Source organism: Scylla paramamosain, chromosome 25, assembly GCF_035594125.1.
Source record: "Scylla paramamosain isolate STU-SP2022 chromosome 25, ASM3559412v1, whole genome shotgun sequence".
NCBI classification, from domain to species: Eukaryota; Metazoa; Arthropoda; class Malacostraca; order Decapoda; family Portunidae; genus Scylla; species Scylla paramamosain.
This window is the reverse complement of record NC_087175.1, coordinates 6,775,001-6,795,653: the sequence shown is the minus strand read 5'-3', so window position 1 is coordinate 6,795,653 and position 20,653 is coordinate 6,775,001. Positions and strand designations below refer to the sequence as shown.

Sequence of the window (20,653 nt, the reverse complement as noted above, 5' to 3'; positions counted from 1 at the left end):
TACAGGGACTGCCATGTGTAGGCCTGATGGCTTCTTGCACCTTCCCTTATTTTCTGATGTTTTTATGTACTACTGCTGTTGTTGTTGTTGCTGCTACTACTATTACTGCTACTACTACTACTACTACTACTACTACTACTACTACTACTACTACTACTACTACTACTACTACTACTACTACTACTCATCTCTTCTTTCAGTACTCATCCACTCTTTGCTCCATCACTGCTGGACTATACATACTATACATAATTGTAATGTGTTTACTCTGTGTTTGTCAACTTGTGCCTTTACAGGTGGTGGAGGCAGTGAGTATGTGGATGCCCTGGCCCGCATCAGTGGTGTGCAGCCAGGGTCTGAGGGCAGCCAGGACGGACGGACTGCCTCCTTTGATGAGACAAGCAAGCTAGACCAGGCCCTGGATGCCCTGAGTAAGAAGGCCACCAACACCATCAACCTGAAGCAGGAAGATGTGGCCAACCTTCAGAAGAGTGAGGCAGCACACAGCAGGAAGAGAACAGACTCTCGGGGGTCCATCTCAGGGTCTCACAAACTGAAGAGCGGTGCTAAGGGGAGCAAGGAGCAAGATAAGGACTGTGTGCTGTTCACCTGTGGTCATCACTTCACACGCAAGGAGTTTCTGGTATGTTGATGATGCATTATTGTTCCTATTGTGTGGGAGGGCATCTCTCTGAACCATGCCTGTGAGAGTGCTTTACTTCTTCAGTCATCAGTGGTGTCTCTCAAAATTGTGCTTTGAACCTGAAACACTTTATTAAGATTTAGAAGAGACTAAAACAATAAAAGAAAGTTAAGGAAGTCCAAGCAGCACCTCTTCATTGATCTGTCTTCCCCACAGTCTCAGGTGCTGCCCCAGATGGAGACCTCCGTGATGACAGTGCCAGGTCTGCTGGGTAATACAGCACGGGTCTTGCTGGACCAGTACCACAGCGATCAGCCTGAGATGGCCTGCCCTCACTGTGTCCTGGCTCACCTCACCATCAAGCTCACCAAACACAAGCAGGCACAGTAATCCTCAACAACAGTTGGAGGAGGATTAGCAGGAAGTTTTTTTTCATTCGAGTTCTAAACATGATGAATTTATACTTACCTCACCCTTGACCTTGCTGGTGTGTGTGTGTGTATATTTGTGTGTGTGTGTGTGTGTGTGTGTGTGTGTGTGTGTGTGTGTGTGTGTATATGTGTTGATTTAGAAGAATTAACATTTTATTATTTTTTATTCTGGTGTTTTAGTATGTGTGTTTGTATGTGTGTGTGAATGGAAGTATATGTTGTCCTGATTTAGAACAGGCTTTTTTTTTTCTGTGTGTGTGTGTGTGTGTGTGTGTGTGTGTGTGTGTGTGTGTGTGTGTGTGTGTGTTAAGTTTGATTCAAAAGAATAAGGATTTTTTTACTATTCTTTATTCATACCAGTGACAAAGGCAAGTGGTAGCTGCTGTGCCTGCTTACTTATTGCTAGCCTGGTTTTGGTAATATGTCACACTCGCCCAGCAGGCAGTGAGTGGCGTGGTGACAAAAGGTTTGTTTTTGCCCAAGCACAATTTATCAAGTCAGCCAACCAACGCATCTCGGCCCGTATTTTGAAACGTTTCATTTTCTTCTCAAGACTTTTCAAAGGCCACAGAGATAATTAGTCAGGGTCTCATGGGTGTTTTTGCCAGTTATGGTGTAGAATTCTAGTTAGACTCACTAGAATCATGGAAACACCTTTGAAGACCCCCAATAACTTCCATTAAGACCTGTTGAAAGTTGTTGAGATCAGACACGAAACATTTAAGAAATGCGGTCCTTTATCCCATAGTCATTACCTAATTTTTTACAGTCCCAAAGATGTTTCTGGAGTAGTCACAAATGATATTAAGGTTTTATGCTGTGGTGTAACAGTTGATAAACCTAACAGAGTGATAGACAAGGAAGAGGAGTGCAGTTATGTGATATCTACAGTTTTCAACAATTGATAGAAGAATAAGCGATACTTGTTGTGTAGTTATACAGTATAATAATATAATAACATAGACGTGTATATCTTTGTTACTCTTTACATCATCAGGGTATAAGAAGATCTGTGTGTATTATGATCTGTCACAAATGTGTACTAACTTAGGATCACAAGACAAGGCTCTTCTTCCACTCCCTCTCACTAAGGAAGATGACAGAGAAGGTACACAGTTAGGAGGGAAGTTAGGAAGCAGCAGCAGCATCAGAACAAGAATATGCATTATTATACCTGTGTGTCTGCCAGATAGAAGGTAACTAAAGCAGAGCAGAACTACTTATTAATAGGAATGAGCCTCCAATATGTGTGTGTGTGTGTGTGTGTGTGTGTGTGTGTGTGTGTGTGTGTGTGTGTGTGTGTGTGTGTGTGTGTGTGTGTGTGTTTGCCAGGAAGAAAACCTTGGCTAATAGAAACAGTAAGAGAAATCCACATTAACAGAGAATTGAGCCACCAACACCTTTACTTATCAGAAAGAAAACTTGCATTGACTGAAGCAGAGAAAGGAGAGCTGTGCAGCACTTTGTGGGCAAGGACTTGTTTCATGTTGCAGTGTGTGGTGGTGAAGGGTGAGAGTAGTGATAAGCATAAAGAAAAATGCAAGATAACTTAAGTAGAGTCATGTAGAACTGTTTTGTTAAAAGAGGACCTGCTGATTTGTTTTGTTCAGGGAGATGTCTGGCAAAGGCTGTTTTGATATATAGCTGTCTGGTAGTGGAGAATGAATGTAGGAGTGATGATAAGAACTATTTGTAATGGGTATGAAGAAATGGAATGTGCAGAAACTATGGAAAACCCAGCATGTCATTTGTTGTGGAAAGGAAAGGAATAGTTTACTGTGTACATTACTGTGTGCATTGGTGAAGGAGGAGTGTGGTAGTGATGCTATGACTGTAGAGACTTAGGAGGTGCAGGCAATATGGAAAACCTTGTTGTATCATTTGAATGCTGAGAACCTCCACCTAACTTAATTAACAATGCATCAAACAATTTCATTAAGTTTGGTGAAAAGTTGCAACAGTCAGAGGATTGAGCTGGAGTTTACATAGGCTAAGCCAACATATCTATATGCATTATTAGCCTGTGGCAAATGTGCATTCATGCTTGCTGCAGTAACACATTGATACACATCATCAAGCAGTGAGGATGATAATGTGATGCTTTTAAATGGTTCTCCCTTGTGTATTATTATGTACAGTACCAGGGAGGAAGACAAGACATTGGTTCCTGGTAGGAGAGGAAAGAACAATTTTGTTCTCCAGATCATTTGTTGTACAATTTTTCTGACTGGGGAAGAATCACTTAGCTTTTTCAAAGATAGGTGTACATTTTTTGAAAAGCAAATTGAAGTGTTTAAAAAGAGAGGAAGGCATGCAGCAGGAGGAGTTTGTTAGGTTCTCCATATAATGTGTTCATACAACTCACTGACAGGGAACAAATCACTCACATTCACAGCATTTCAGAGATCAACACACATTGTCAGAAAGCAAATCTTAGTGTCAACAAGAAAAGCAAGGCATTTCAGCAAAAGAGGAAGGAATTTATTAGGTTCTCAAGATGATGTGTTTGTACACACATTCACTGACAGGGAAGGAATCACTCACAACCAAAAGTTACACATCTCCAGAAGGCAAACTCCTGCTATAAAAAAGGCATATCAGTGCACTGAACTAGGCAGTCAGCACCCTGATTTCCTTGTGTGTGACAGGGGGAGTGTTTTATATCATAGTGAAGAACAGAAGTCAGTCGTAGCTGCTGGCTTTATCCTTAGATGCTCAATTCCTGCACTGTATTATATTATTGTGACCCTTACCTGCTTCCCACTCCCTTGTGAGAGGACGTGGTGAGCGCTGAGATGAAGGACTCTGGGGAGACGGAATGTGGCAGAGAAGACACAGTGAATTAGAGAGGCATTGACATTTTTTCTCAGGACATCAGGTGTGGGCTTCCTTTTCCACATAGACAGAAAGGCAGACATGTTCCACCACCCATACTGACTAGCTGACCACAGATTTGTAGATTTGTGAGGTGTCTTGAGGAGGAAGAATGCTTATTTGTACTGAACACTTGTCTGACTCATTGCAAACTTCCTGCCACAGATGAAAAATGAAAGAAAATTTAATGTATGCTTAATAGAGCCTGTTAGTGTTTATGTATCAGATGATCTGTTAGAGCAAAAACTCATAGTCAAACTTGGTGGGAACACAGACCAGTGAGTCCACTGGCATGACAAGATAGGGTGAAACAGGAATCATCATCATGACCGTCTTGTTCAACATCCTCATTTTTCCATACAGGGTTGGACAGCTTACACATCTTTCTCACTTTTTGCAGGCATATACAGTCTCTCTTCAGATGTTCATTCTTATAGCTTCCTCTACACAGTCTCCAGATCTTCACTTTAGTCTCCTTCCAGCTGCCTCCATCTCTGACACTCTTCTGGGTGTATGAAACGAATATTTTTTCGTATCAGTTGGATGCCTTTCTTAGAGCTTGATACAAGGCTTCTTCAAATAGTCTTCAATTGCAACTGTCCAACATAGACTTGTATTCTTTCTGCTGATGTCATCTCACTGAAATGTTAAAACAGAATATAGGAGTCCTGATTCATTCTGTGTCCACTTATCACCACTGCCACTCTTTCTTAATTGTGTGTAATGAGTAACCTGCTTCTCTCTATTCCATTTGTTCTTCATTAGTCTTATGGCCTCTGATCTGCTGACACCTACAAAACCTGATGATCAATTCTCAACAGGTCAGAGGATGTGAGATTGAGGGAGAATGTGAACCAGACACAGTGGACATGAGTGTGGTGTTACTCAATTTATGATCATGTCTGTTCCACACCATCAGTACTAACAGTGCAGAAGAAAACATCACTCTCTGTCTCCCCAGTGTCCCTCAGCACACTTAAAACACCATGACATTTATTCAAAAAACATGGACTGAGGCCTTTATTGTAACATATTTCTGTTCTTGATGTGCATTTCTGAATAATTTTAATGAATTCCCTTGAAATTCACAAATACATTCAATTTGGAGCAGAACTGAATGATGGTTTTGTCTGCTGCTCAAATTGAATGGAATTTATATGATATAGTGTGTGTGTGTGTGTGTGTGTGTGTGTGTGTGTGTGTGAGTAAAAAGAGGAAGAGCAAGGAGGTCTGAGCATTGATATTGGAGAAGAATGCAAAAAAAATTGTCTTAAGACACAAGAGGAAGAAGGGAGTTTGAGAGAGAAAAGCAAGGAGTTACGTGTTTTTGTGTGGGTATGTGGGTGTGTGTGTGTAGCTTCTGTGTAAATTCATTTGTAACTAATTCCACCCACCAAGATTTCTCCATAAAGTTTTCAGCCAAAATAATTCTCTCCATGACTAATTCTTCAAACCTGACCTTACCTGATATGGTGTTACTTGGCCTAACCTAACCTAATTTTTCATAAGGGCAGTAATTTTGGAGGGAATATTACACGTGTAATATTAATTTTTAACTTTTATTATTAGTCCATGAAAATTTTCACCAAAAAGATAATCCTGTTTATGATAAATTTTCCCAATCTAACCCATCCCAACTTAACGAGATCTCATAACATTACGGAGCTTAATCTAAAATAACTTTGTATTTTAATCTATCCTAACTTAACCAAACCAAACCTAACAGAACAAAACCAAACCAAAACCAAACCAAACGAAATCAAACATAACCTAATCCAACCCAACTTAACTTCAGGTGACCCAACAAAGTGCAGTCTAATTAATTATGGAGTTAATTATTCTTGGCAGAAATCTTGAAGGTAGAATGTTTGTGGAGGAAAGTTACTGTGAAAATTTTTCAATATGCAGTGTATGTTGTAACAAAGGTAGAGTCAACACAAGATGAGAAGCAAACACAAGCACGTTTCCTCAGAGGATCGGAACAATTCTTTTTAGCATTTTGAACATTTACTCATGAGTTGGTCGTCATTCTTAAGGTGTTGGGAGGGTATCCTCAGGATCAGTTGAGGCTTTCCAGTTATTTCCTTTATAAGTCTTTTAAATTTTTTGGGGGGAAAATTTTCATTACCTATCCTGAATCAATAAGTCCTAAGCTCTCTCTCTCTCTCTCTCTCTCTCTCTCTCTCTCTCTCTCTCTCTCTCTCTCTCTCTCTCTCTCTCTCTCTCTCTCTCTCTCTCTCTCTCTCTCTCTCTCTCTCTCTCTCTCTCTCTCTCTCTCTCTCTCTCTCTCTCTCTCTCTCTCTCTCTCTCTCTCTCTCTCAGATAACTAAGGTGCTTCTTATACTACTATTACATTAATTTTTTGCATGAGCAACTGTTTAATTTTTCTTGTATATATGAATGAACTTGTGAATGCCAACCTGTATATTGTGTATGCGATTGTGTGTGTGTGTGCGTGTGTGCGCTCAAAATTTGTATAATGTGGCATAGACATAAAAGAAGGAAGATAAATAGAGTGCCTGTGATGAAATTCGTATGTTCTGGCACAGACAGGCCAGAGAAAAATCCCTTCATAGGTTCATAGGTGATTTTCTCTCTCTCTCTCTCTCTCTCTCTCTCTCTCTCTCTCTCTCTCTCTCTCTCTCTCTCTCTCTCTCTCTCTCTCTCTCTCTCTCTCTCTCTCTCTCTCTCTCTCTCTCTCTCTCTCTCTCTCTCTCTCTCTCTCTCTCTCTCTCTCTCTCTCTCTCTCCAGTTCAAAACAGTCACCCAGTCCACATATTTTGTGTTTGACATTGGTGCTTTTTTCTGTTCATCTCCTTTACTGCATCGTGTGTGTGTGTGTGTTTGTGTGTGTGTGTGTGTGTGTGTGTGTGTGTGTGTTGCATTAGTTACTTTCTCTCAAAGTAAATATGATGTTATCCTTACATAAGTGTACCAATTGTGTAAAGGAGAACATGAAAAGTGTGACTGGGAATGTATGTGTGTGTGGATGTTTTGTTTTGGCTATTCCCTCTTTACTGGGATATCAGTCTGATGTATAGGTAGACAGATAAACAGATGAAGGGAAGTGTTACTGTATATGTATGTCTGTGTGTATATGTGAGTGAGAGTAACAAGTGAGCCTAGCATGTACCCAGTAAGCTGTGTTGATGTGATAGACTGCTTTCGACAACATGTTCGTACCTCAGCTTGTCATGATCGCATAGCAAGTGTCTTCATGTGTGTAGGTGTGGCCTGGGGGGAGGGAGGGGAAGGGAGGGAGAAACAGAGAGGGGCAGTTCCCACACTCAGCACTGGTGGGGGCTGTGGTACATAAGCTGGGGCAGCAGTCACACGAGAGGCAGAACTGCTCTTGCAAGCCAGCTTAGGTCATGTAGGTTATCATTGGGTCTGGTAGAAAGGCTTAGGACAGCAGCTGATGGATGTTAGGAGGGACAAGGAGCTGATTTGAGGCTTTTCACACAGTGGTGAATCCTGGTAGATGTGCTGATGTCATGCAGTTTTGCTAAAGTAGTGCTTGCTTGGTAGTAGATTCTGGCTGACTGGAGGCTGTAATAGTAGATCAGAGTACTGTCTTCATGGTGATGGGTTTGACATGACAAGGTTGCATTGAAGGAGGATGAATGTTGCAAGGATAGATGGCAGTGTTGCCTTGATGATGGTGGATATAAGGACCTGGTTGCTGCAAGGATAGGTCACTATTGTTTGGATAATGATAGATTTAGAGACAGGATATTAGAAGGATAGCAAAAGAATTGTTTGAAAGAGGGCAGATGCTGCAAGGATAGGTAACAATACTGCATGTGTGGTGATAATACTGGTGTTATCAGATCCTGCAAGAATTTATCATGATACTAGATATTACAAGGATAGTAAAAGAATTGTTTGAAAGAGGGCAGATGTTGCAAGGATAGGTAACAATACTGCATGTGTGGTGGTAATACTGGTGTTATCAGATCCTACAAGAATTTATCATGGTACTATTTGCATAGTGGTGAATTGAAGAAGAGTAGGTGCTGCAAAGATAGATACAAGAACTACCTGCAGGATTGTAAACTCTTGGTGATTAGCTGGTGCAAGAACAGAGCACATTAGTGGTGACTTTTTTGGCAGGGTTATGTGGTGCAAGGCTTCATGATGGCACTGCCTGTGTGGTGGTGGGTCTTGAGAGGCTGGAGGCTGCAGGGATGGAAAACATCAAAGCCTGCATGATTGTAAATTGTCCTTGGTCTGATGCTGCAAGGATTGATCACAGTTCTTTGTGCATGGTGGTGAAGGTTTAGAGTCTTGATGCTGCAAGGACAGATTGCAGTACTGTTTGCAGGGCAGTGAATTATGACAGACTGATTGCCAAAATAGTAGTTTGCTTAGCAGTGAATCATGGGACTAAATACTGTAAGAACAGAGCAGTTTTGCTTGCCTGGCAGTGAGGAATGACAGACCGGATGCTGCAACACTAGATGACATCTCTGCCTGCATGGTGGTGGACTCCCAGCGTGGTTGTCTCTACTTCCAGCTTGCTGTAGGAGGCTTTTTCTCACCAGATGAAGGAGAAGTGCCTTGAAAGAGCGACAGTTTTCCAGGACCATAAGCAAGCTTCTCTGCAAACCCTCTCTTGCTGCTTACACAGGCTGGGAGGAATGGGATGGAGGGGGCAAGGGAGGCTCTTAGTGGTTCAGGTCCTGGTGTTAAGCTTCTTTTAAACCATTCTTACTTTGTTGTAATGAAATAGTCAGCTGATCTCAAGGGATTTATTGGAAAAAAGAAAACAAAACCTTTCCCTAGTCCAGTGTGTGGAAGTGTGGCAGTGAGGCAAAGCACAGGATATACTGTGGGAAGTGTTTGTGTTCCCTCAGTGTTCCTGTTCTTGCAATCTGAGCCACTGAAAGATTAGAAAATAAATTGCAATAATTCAACAATATGTAAGAATTCTGAATTAGATAAGTTTGATATATTGTATATTGTGGCATTAATACATTCTTATTAAACTAAAATATTTATGGGTGCATGGAAAAAGACATTTTAGACATGGAGACAATGAGCTTAACAGAAGATGAAGACAGTGCAAGGTGGAGGCAGGAGGAAGATAAGAAGATGAAGGAGAAAGCTTTTAGGATGCTCTGAGAATGATGGATGTAACAGAAGATGGAATAAATAATATAGAAATAGGTGATGTTACTGTGGCATTCTTTAACAGGACAGACTAAAGGAACTAAAAAGATACATTAAGTTTCACAACATCTCTACCCCATCCTGTGTCTCGTCACACCCGCCATCCACACGCTGGCCTTCGTTAGGCTAGTGTAGTGTGTAGGTATGTAGACTATTTTTGCTCATAGCTGGCAGGAATTTATCAATCGTCACTCATCGGCCATCAGGAATTTTGTTTTACTGCTAATTGCTAGATGTATTGTACTTTATTTTTTATTTTTACTTTTTATTTTTTTATTTCTCTCTCTCTCTCTCTCTCTCTCTCTCTCTCTCTCTCTCTCTCTCTCTCTCTCTCTCTCTCTCTCTCTCTCTCTCTCTCTCTCTCTCTCTCTCTCTCTCTCTCTCTCTCTCTCTCTCTCTCTCTCTCTCTCTCTCTCCATCAGTACAGCTGCAGTCAGAAGCTAGTTAACCTGCTGCACTTGCTTCCACTGTTTACTTTTTTTTCTTAATTAATTGTGAATTTCTGAATTGATTCGTGATATTTATATTTGATGTTTAAGAATTGAATGACTAACTGATTGCCTGACTGACTCGTACTGAATGACTGAGTTCAGCCATGAAAAGAGGTTTTTCATTCTGAAATCTAATCCCCAATAACCTAGCACACTTAATTCCACTATTTTTGTATTTCCTTCAGTCTTGTGTCCTCTGTCCTGCTGACGGTCTTATAAAACCAAATAATGGATAGATTACAAACATATCAGAGGTGGAAAGACTGAAGGAAAACACATTAAACTAATATTTTAATGAAAATCATCAGTAAAAACTTTTCCACTGTCAGTCAGGTCTTGCACACAAACAGTTAATGTCAGTCACATACACAACCAGTTAATCAGTCACACACAACCAGTTAACCAGTCAATCAGTCAGTCATTACTAGAACCTCCCAACTTTAAGATTTAAGCAAATCAAATTAAATATGAAAAAAGAACAAGAAGTGGAGAAGGTACATGACTTTTGAATGTTGCTGTACAAGGGACGGCATGTGGTCTTCTGTGTGGCTCTGTGCTGTACAAGGAGTGTAGATAAGAGGGTACTAAGTGTATATATGGGTCACTGTGTTGTTCCTGATCCCCCCTATAGCAGATGTATGGATCTCATTGTACTGTACTCTCAAAAGTATTATGAGATCTGAAGAAAATAATACAGTTATGGTTTTACTGCTGTGTAGCTCAACAAAGCGTCTCTCTCTCTCTCTCTCTCTCTCTCTCTCTCTCTCTCTCTCTCTCTCTCTCTCTCTCTCTCTCTCTCTCTCTCTCTCTCTCTCTCTCTCTCATGATGCATACTTCAAACCTTCCTTGTGGTATTTAGTGAGTTTCTATGATCCATTTACACAGTGGAATGAATTTATTTTCTTGCCTAGCGCAGTCATTTGCACCTGGAAGTTTATATGGTGGCTTTTTATGTGATACTTAACATTGGTATTGGATAGGATGATATAATAAGGTTTTTTTGTATAGTATTACTACATATATATATATACATAAAAATAATATATGTACTGTATATTTATTATTAATTTTTACTGGTAACTTTGTAAAAATGTAAGTCTGAATTTTTCTCCATTGAGAGGAAAGCTAGAAGAGGTAATTTAGAAAAAAATGTATTGTATGTTTTCCTCTAATTTTTTCTTCTTGTTATTTATTTTTAGAATGTTTTCTCACTTTGACATGAGTGTATATATTGTTCTTTGATATGTTACATTATCTCCCTTAATAAACCAGTGATGAGATATGCTAATTATTTATAGGTCTCTCTCTCTCTCTCTCTCTCTCTCTCTCTCTCTCTCTCTCTCTCTCTCTCTCTCTCTCTCTCTCTCTCTCTCTCTCTCTCTCTCTCTCTCTCTCTCTCTCTCTCTCTCTCTCTCTCTGGCAGGGGATGAGGTGATGATGCGATTCAGTGCTTGATTTGCGGCCCAAATATGAGTTCAGTCCACTGTTTGTTGGTGGGAGAGGCAGCACTCTTCTCACCTTGGCCAGTGCTGTGTGACCATGGTGTTGTGGCACCAGAGCTCATTTTCTTATATTTCTTTCTATAGTGGCACGGAGCATGTTGTACTAAGAAAGTGTGATGGGTTTGTGTTTTGCCATGATCTATTTGTCTGATTATTCCTCCTTCCCATCCCAGGTGGTTCCTCCCTCATATATTGGCAACATTCACTTTACTTGTCATGAATACTGGGACTAATTCTGTAGTGACAAGACACCTCATTGGCTTTGATGATAACTTGAGTGTCCTGCCAGAGCTCAGTCCCCAGCAGTGACCTCATGACCAGTTCATCCCTCATTAAGATCAATTTCATAGTTCTTTCATAATTCACCAAAGGGGAACAAGATTACTTTGCCACCTGAGGACACTCAATAAGAGGTCTGAAACACTACTAGTTTGTGTTGGAAATGTCAAATTGGAATGTGCACCCTTGTAGAGGCATGAGCAGGACTTGAGGAACTTGTGTGTTGGGATGGACTCTGTTCACCTGTGAGAATCACTCAAAAGACTGAAGGAGTCATAGATATTATGGAGTGTTCATGTGTTCATAACTTGTGCCACACCCACTTTACATCAAAGTTCAGCCTTGTAACATGCAATATACATTTATGTTGATGAATGTCTGCTGAGATATAGTATATTGTACATACATGAAAACATGCCATCAGGAAGGATTAGAGCAAGCAAAGAGGGAATATAAGGACATATATTGGTGGATACCTTTCTGTCATTATCATCAACATAGGGGAGCACTTTTCAGTCAATTTGGAGTGTAAGGCAGCCACCGCTGACTCACCAGTCCACCACAGAGGAGTGTTGCCATCTGGGGTCAAGCATCAATCTGTCTTGATTAACTCTAAACCCTCCTCTCTCTCTCTCTCTCTCTCTCTCTCTCTCTCTCTCTCTCTCTCTCTCTCTCTCTCTCTCTCTCTCTCTCTCTCTCTCTCTCTCTCTCTCTCTCTCTCTCTCTCTCTCTCTCAACCCCAAATGGCACCTTTGACCTCAGTGTTCTGGTGCAATAACTCATTAATATCTAGCTCTTCATTGAAGCTTGTAATCTTTGTTTTAATTTCCATTTTCTCAACTAGGTATCAAATCTTGGCATTCCTTATTCCTGCTGCTACATATACCTCATGTACATCATTCTTCTATATTTTTCAAAAGTCTCTCCTAAAACCTATGTCTGTCTGTTATTATTTGTACTTCCCCATTGGATGTCAAGTGTTGGCATCTGTCACTCCCACTTCTTTATCATATGCATCATTTTTTCTGTTACCTTTCTACACTGTGTGCTGCAGGAGTCTCCCACACCTCACTGGGTTGGAACTGCAGTGTGGAGGGAAGAAGGGAGGGGGAGTCATCCTTGTCTGGTCATCTATGTTCTTCCATTTGATTTTAATTATTTTGGAAATATTCTCTTGATTTTCATAGTACAACCTCATGATTTACATTGAGATCTGTATAAATGTGGCCCATTACCACATTGTGTGTATTTATTTGTTGCCAGATTTACCATGTATTAGTTGTAATGTTGATACATAAGCAAATGAAAAGACCTGCTGGATGGAGCACATCAGAATTATTGCTACCTCTGAATGCAAAGTTCTTCATCTAGCCTTTATACATACACATATATATAAATCATTAACCTTTTACATACCATGCTTCATTACTTTAAATAACTATTCTATGTATTGTTACTCTCAAGTTCAAAAAATGTTCCTTTAGAATAAAAATAAACAAAAAAATTGCCACTGGTATGGAGAGAAGGGTGTGAAGGATGGCCATCTCCTCGCCCAAAGGAAGGTTGGCATGCAGGACCTGGACATGTTGCTGTTTAGTTGTCCTCCATTTCTATCATTATTATCATTATTTAAGTCAGCACCATTTAAATTACTACTCAAGAAACAAACTTTTCAATCCAGTACAACCAGGCAAGGGTTTGTACATGTTACTCCTGATCCGTTTTGGCGACTGACAAGCATGTGTTTTCTAGCTGTTTGGTGTGACTCAATATGTTTCTCTTGGTGTTCACAGTCATAGATGAATAGGAGTGCAGTCTGTCTCCTTAGGGAAGATTTTATGTATAGCACAATGATGATGCAGGACTTTGGCAATCATACAAGTGAAGAATAAATTGAAAATACAAAGATGTACTTGTTTACTTAGAGAAGGAGTGTCTTTGTACCACACTACTACAGTATCACTACTGCACTATAGTTCATGCCTACCACCCTGCTACAAATGCCTTGATAACACACACACACACACACACACACACACACACACACACACACACACACACACACACACACACACACACACACACACACACACACACACACACACACACACACACTACCTACAAGAAATGTCCTCCCACTCACAGGTGCTTAAAAGTTTTTAAATGTAAGAGTAAAAAATGTATGGATCTGCAGTAATCTAGGATATGTGATGGATCTTTATTTTCAAAAGTCATAAAAAAAAAAAAAAAATCTAAAAATACTGTGAGTGTGGCAGTGACAGTGACTCCTCAGGCCAGCCCCAAGGAGGCCCACCGCTGCAGGTCAGTGGGCAGGCCGGACATCTGGGACAGCACCTCGCCTACCTGGCTGGGCGTCATCATCATCTGCACCAGCTCATACTCGCGCTGCACCCGGCAGGTCTGGTCCACAGGCCGCACCAGCTCAAGGCCCTGGCAGAAACACAGCCATTAACCCATTTACCACTATACAAGTTTTCCATAACCATCTACACCTTTTAGAAACATATTTTGTTCTACAGTGTCCTAAATAGATCTGTATCCCAAACAAGATAAAATTAATTACATAATCTTTCATTTTGTGATCCATGCAAAGAACAACCATAATAGCAAATGTATTAAGAGTATGCTAAGACTGCCAACACAACTGTTCTTCTCCTAAATCTATTAACAATGGTGTTCCTCAGGGTTCTGTCCTGTCACCCACTCTCTTATTATTCATAAATGATCTAAACCAAACTTCTTGTCCTATCCACTCCTACGCTGATGATACCACCCTGCACTTTTCCACGTCTTTTCAAAGACATCCAACCCTTCAGGAGGTAAACATTTCACACAGGGAAGCCACAGAACGCTTGACTTTTGATCTTTCTAAAATTTCTGATTGGGGCAGAGCAAACTTGGTATTGTTCAATGTCTCAAAAACTCAATTCCTCCATCTATCAACTCGACATAACCTTCCAGACAACTATCCCTTCTTCTTCAATGACACTCAACTGTCCCCCTCTTCTACACTGAACATCCTCGGTCTGTCCTTTACTTATAATCTGAACTGGAAACTTCACATCTCATCTCTAGCTAAAACAGCTTCTATGAAGTTAGGTGTTCTGAGATGTCTCCACCAGTTTTTCTCACCCCCCTCCCCAGCTGCTAACTCTGTACAAGGGCCTTATCTGTCCATGTATGGAGTATGCTTCACATGTCTGGGGGGGTTCCACTCATACTACTCTTCTAGACAGGGTGGAATCAAAAGCTTTTCGTCTCATCAACTCCTCTCCTCTAACTGTCTTCAGCCTCTCTCTCACTGCTGCAATGTTGCATATCTAGCTGTCTTCTACCTCTATTTTCTTGCTAACTGCTCTTCTAATCTTGCTAACTGCATGCCTCCCCTCCTCCTGCGGCCTTGCTGCACAAGACTTTCTTCTTTCTCTCACCCCTATTCTGTCCACCTCTCTAACGCAAGAGTTAACCAGTATTCTCAATCATTCATCCCTTTCTCTGGTAAACTCTGGAACTCCCTGCCTGCTTCTGTATTTTCACCTTCCTATCACTTGAATTCCTTCAAGAGGGAGGTTTCAAGACACTTATTCATCAATTTTTGACCACTGCTTTGACCCTTTTATGGGACTGGCATTTCAGTGGGCATATTTTTTTATTGGGTTTTTGTTGCCCTTGGCCAGTGTCTTTCCTACTTATAAAAAAAAAAAAAATTAAAAAAAATCTGTTTTTAATGGGCTACATTCTTGGAAATTTTTCTTCTAAATTTTGGAAATTACCAATTGTATTATAAAAAAAAGTACTGAGATAGGAGAAGCCAGACATTAAAGGAGATAGAGACAAAGAATAATCCACAAGATATATAGATGGAGTGACTTATGGATGCACAACACCACAATGTAACATGAAGGTAACTGTGTGGCAAATGACCTTACCATGAGCTGGTCGAAAGCCTTGAACACCACAGGCTTCTCAAAACTCTGCATGGACGACTTGAGGCTGAACTTTAGGTACTCACGATACACCATCTCAAAGTTGAATGGCTCCCCATCATACACTTCTGCCAGGTGCTTCATCGCTACTACCTGAAACACATTCGGATTGTTATCTTTTCAAGTCAGAACCACACACTTTATTAAAAATTTTAGAAATGAACCACTGTAAACTTAAATATGTGCATGACAATACTGAGTTGACTGAAGTCTCGAGGGAAGCAAGATCAGAGTACTTATTAATAACCATAGCTGGGAATGATGACAAAGAAATTCATCACAATAACCAATAAATAAACAATGATAACCTTATTAACGATAACTGATAACTGGCAATAAATTTATCGCCCAGTAACCAATAACCAATAAATTGATAAGTCCAAAATTTTGATACTAACGATATTGATATTTCAAATAAAAAGTTGATAAATCAAAATCTTTATTTTTATCTTTATCTTAGAACATTTAGAAGAATCTTAGAAGAAAATTCAAATTCAATGTTTATCTTGTCTCTTCACTAATGAAAAGTACTGTTTTAAGCAAAATAACTACATTTGATTTTGAAAGTTTAAAACTTCAACATGCTCATGTTCCAAAAACTAAAATTGTCGATTATTGCTACTTTGGAACCAAAAGCTTTGGCAATACTGATGAATCAATAATGCGGGAAAAATAATTATCAGGTAACAGATAACTTGATATAATTGTGATAAATTATTGAGCTAATTTATCGTGATAATGCCCACCTATGCTAATAATACTTTACCTTGTCAGACAATAACAGGTACTGTATTAGTACATTCTTGCAATCCTTCAGTAGAAGATACGGAAGCTTATTCTAAGCTTATTTTGCTAAATAATCTATATTCATTATCAAGTTATTATTATAGATTCATTCATCTAATTAATTACGGGATTATAAATTTATGTTATGAAGCAACACAGCCTAAAATAAATAAACATTAAACATAAGCCCCCCAAAAAAGTGTACATGTTGTCAATAAGGGAGCACACAGTGGCTGTGGTGTGGGACAGCGTGACGCACCAGACACAGCTGAAGGGCAGACAGGCCGCGTACTGTGCTGGTCCGGGCATCCTGTGTGAGCAGCGCCTCAGCATGGCTGAACATTTGTGGGGTGAGGCGGCTGCTTCCTTCATCCAGCTGAGCCAGACACATCACCTGGCAAAATACACCAAGCATTACCCACAATGATATCATTCTATACAAAGTATCTCACTTCTCTTGGCCCAGAATTGCTTCTGGTTTGCCTTCCTGGCATAATTAGGCCTATACTATACAAGAGAATAGGTGAGGAACCAAATGAAAGAGCCTAGAAAGTGCATATTGACAGATGAAGAAGGCAACACAGAGAAAAGCTACACTCATACCCATTATCATACCATTATTCTAAAGATAATAAAGGTAAAGCTCAAAGGTCAGATCAGTACAAGGCTGGGGACAACTCATGTTTGCCTCACCAGCAGTGACTTGAGGACCCGCACATCCCTGGTGGTGGTGTGTTGTCTCTGCAGCACGTCCACCACCACATCATCACGAGCCAGTGCTTCCACATCCTCATTCCAAACCCGAGCAAAGTCCTGTCAGAGGTTAAAGGTTACACTTGGGAGGGCTGACTTTGAATCAGAACGCTTCTAAAAAATAAAAAGCCTAGGAGATCAGATTATCCCTAGTGGAGTGAAAAACTTGGAAGTCATTTTAAGAAGTTTACAATCCCTTACAAGCTTGATTATCAGAAATTTGGAGAGAAGTTTCACCTTAGAATCTCCTATAATTTCAATTATCAGAATTTTTAAAATATTCTTGAATGCCATGAAATAAATTAATTCTATAGTAAGAAACAACTCACTTTAGACATCCTCCAGAACCTATGAAATCTACACTAAGTACAGCTGTTAGTGTGCAAGAACTTCACACCTTGAAGGGGAAAGAGTGAGGCAGGTGCAGCAGTGTTCTGAAGGTGTGCAGGTAGTGTGTGGTGAAGTCCCCAGATGCTTGCAGGTGAATCTGGCGGTGAGAGAAGCGAGACTTGACTCTCTTCTCCAGCAGCTCCACCACGTCCAGACGGCAGCTCAAGCCCAGCACACAGATCGGGGCCTGCAGGTGACAGCAGCAAGGAACACTACTTGGTAAAACTTGTATTCATTTATTTGCATAGGCCCACTGAGTAATTGATCTCTTCTAACAGGAGAGCAACTGGTTAGGTTTATATTAGGAATTTGTTTACATATTCACTAAAGAGGGAAGTGTTTAGCAAGGGAAAAGTCACATTCTGCTTCAATCTTAAGTCCTCTGATCCACTAATAACCTCCTTATGAAACCTGTTACCTGAGACACTGTCAGCAGATCAGAGAACTTAAGACTGAGAGGTGAAGTTAAAGAATAGCAAGAGGCAATTATTCACACTGTGACCTTTTAAGTAAATGTAAATATTCCCCACACAAGATACAGCAGTCCTTAAGCCTCACCTGGGCTGACTGTGCAGCATCAAACAGGTTGTACAGGAGAGTTTGGTTGCGGTGATGACAAAACAAATCAAACTCATCCAGCAGGAATATTGCTGGCTTGGCAGTCTCCTTGCTGCCGCCACACAGGGACTCCAGTAGGAAGGACAGATTTTCTGGACAAATCAAGATGATATTGATAAATGCAGATCAACTGAGACAAGCAAAGCAAGATATAAATTCTGTAAGTTTATAAGCTTATAATTAATTTTTGCCTTTCTTAAGGTTAATTTAAGGCATTTTTTTTATGTTTACATGGATATATATACTTGATTAAAATATCTTCTTATAAATCTATATCACCATAAACACTATCTGAGACATGGTTAATCTTTCCCAGTGTTGCTATACTGATGCAAATATAGACCTTACATGAATATCTTTTATGCATCTATACTACCATAAACAGTTTATACCTTGAATACATTCTATGTGAATATTAAGTTTATACCTTCACACAAAAAGAAAATCAAATGACAGCTATGCTCTATAGATTGAATTTTGAAGCCACATCAACAAAATCACATAAGACATGACTCTGGAAGACCCAAGATATGGTGGCAATGAATCACTCACCAGCAAAGGACCTGAACACCTTCTTGGCAGCGGCCTCCTCAAGCCTCAACTGACGGGTGATCTCCTTCAGTGCCTGCAGGTCATCCGTGTGGAGCAGCCCCGACAGCCGCACCACCAGGCCCTGCCCTAGCACACCCCGGCCCTTCAGCCGCCCCAGCACGCCATCCACCAACTGATGGTAGACACAGGAAAGATAAGGGAAGGTGTGCCTTGATATAGGACAAGGCTGTTCAACCAAAAAAACAGAAGGACAAGACCTCAGATAAACCAGGTATTCATTAAATGAGAGGGGTTACGTTCTGCAAAAAGCTTGCATGATGAGAATTTGCATGTACTGAACCTATAATCTAACAAGCCATTTTCAACTCTCAATATTCTTGCACTGTTTCACAAAAATAAAACACTAAAGCAACAGTAAAACTGAAGGTTCACCATTTCTAATCTAGAAGCTAGACATTTAGGACTTGTAATGTCATCACAAAAGAAGCACTAAAGAAGCAAAAAATAGTTGTTCCAAAGACCACAGAGCAAACAGATCCTCTCATAATGAAGTGAATGCAAGCCTGATGTGCATGTGGTGGCCTAAGTGGGATGTGTGGGATACAAGGAAAGTATGGGAAAACATTTGCACCCATGGTCCTCCAATGCAAGCTGGCCACCCTACTTCACCAAACAGTCGCACCACCGCCACTACTCACATAATAGGGAATTTTTCTCACATATTGAGAATACTTGACACATTTCAGTTAGAGGCATATGATACAATTCACATACTTCAAATTTGCATATATCAAGTACCTGGTGTAATGAAATTTGGATAAGAGTCCCACTGGTGTCAGTTTTCCACATCAATCTGATGTATGGAATTTTGAATGTGTTAGGTCACCAGCTGCCAGGTATGGGTTAGATTACTCCTTGAGAAACCACTGACAGTACAGCACTTCTTATTTCATTTGAGTTACCCTGGTTGATTATGTTAAGCACAAATAAAATTACAAACACTCAACAAAATTCAACGAGGCACTCTTACTCTTGCCAGCTGTGGTGCCTTAGAAATTGTGCTCTAAACTTGGAGAAAACAGTTTTATTAACCTGAAGGCAAACCAGAGAAGTTTGAGAGTTAGCAAGCTTGGCTAGAGACTATCTGAATAAGTATGCAACTGTCCCTAAACAGTTTGAACTTTGCCCATTTATGGCATTTTAGTACATAGAACCTAGTCATTAAAATCTGAAGTCTCCAAGTGTTTAAGGGTTGGTTAAACAGTGTTATCATACACATTTCTTAAGACTGTATCATTATAATCTGCAAATCTATTTATCATCAGCATCAGTCTGGATGAAGTAAAAAGATGTTTCCTGTCTAGTTTTAAGGAATGTTGAGTAGTTGGTTTGGACTTTGAGAGGAGTGCCTTACTGCAGATTTGCCAGTGCCTCGCGGTGCTAGGAGGAGTGCCGAGTTGCTCTCCCCCAGAGACAGTGTGCGGCCAATCAGCTCCTCCAGGTGCTGCGCCTCACTGCTGTACACACGCAGCACCTCCTCACCTGACAGCAATAGGTAAGGTAACACCATTCCACTATGAAACTAAGAATAAAATAATTCCACTCTCAGATCAGATATTGCAGGGAAAGAATGATGAGAGGTGATAACACTTAGATACTGAAAAAAGAAAAAAAAAGGAAATAACTCTTAAAAGCTGTATGGAGAAGGGGATGGAATGGTAATTGTCTAGAGTCCTTACCGGGCCTTATTACTGGTCTATTCACTTCAATTCTTTTACACATACCTTCACATGCACCTAAAACATCATTTTAAAGTGGGGGACAAATGCCCCCTTCCCTCTAGTCGGTTAGGTTAGGTTAGGTTAGGTTAGGTTAGGTTAGGTTAGGTTAGGTTAGGTTAGGTTAGGTTAGGTTAGGTTTTAGGTGCATGTGAAGGTATGTGTAAAAGAATTGAAGTGAATAGACCAGTAATAAGGCCCGGTAAGGACTCTAGACAATTACCCTAACCTAACCTAACCTAACCTAACCTAACCTAACCTAACCTAACCAACTAGAGGGAAGGGGGCATTTGTCCCCCACTTTAAAATGATGTTTTAGGTGCATGTGAAGGTATGTGTAAAAGAATTGAAGTGAATAGACCAGTAATAAGGCCCGG

At 40.3% G+C, this 20,653-nt stretch overlaps 2 protein-coding genes across 2 annotated transcripts in view; one reads left to right on the top strand and one right to left on the bottom strand.

The window, feature by feature from the left end:
- The window catches only part of LOC135113185 (uncharacterized), a 41,457-nt gene extending 34,815 nt beyond the window's left edge, over positions 1 to 6,642 (top strand). Inside the window, exons 25-26 of the mRNA XM_064028303.1 lie at positions 297 to 643; positions 860 to 6,642. Coding sequence (XP_063884373.1) covers positions 297 to 643; positions 860 to 1,033 — 521 coding nt within the window. The 3' untranslated portion in view covers positions 1,034 to 6,642. The remainder of the gene's footprint in view (positions 1 to 296; positions 644 to 859) is intronic.
- A 6,956-nt stretch (positions 6,643 to 13,598) lies between these two features.
- LOC135113182 (origin recognition complex subunit 4-like) overlaps positions 13,599 to 20,653 on the bottom strand; it is a 9,286-nt gene continuing 2,231 nt past the window's right edge. The window contains exons 3-10 of the mRNA XM_064028295.1: positions 19,913 to 20,040; positions 18,499 to 18,670; positions 17,887 to 18,038; positions 17,336 to 17,515; positions 16,879 to 16,998; positions 16,445 to 16,579; positions 15,343 to 15,492; positions 13,599 to 13,843 (exon numbers count right to left, since the gene is read on the bottom strand). Coding sequence (XP_063884365.1) covers positions 13,682 to 13,843; positions 15,343 to 15,492; positions 16,445 to 16,579; positions 16,879 to 16,998; positions 17,336 to 17,515; positions 17,887 to 18,038; positions 18,499 to 18,670; positions 19,913 to 20,040 — 1,199 coding nt within the window. The 3' untranslated portion in view covers positions 13,599 to 13,681. The remainder of the gene's footprint in view (positions 13,844 to 15,342; positions 15,493 to 16,444; positions 16,580 to 16,878; positions 16,999 to 17,335; positions 17,516 to 17,886; positions 18,039 to 18,498; positions 18,671 to 19,912; positions 20,041 to 20,653) is intronic.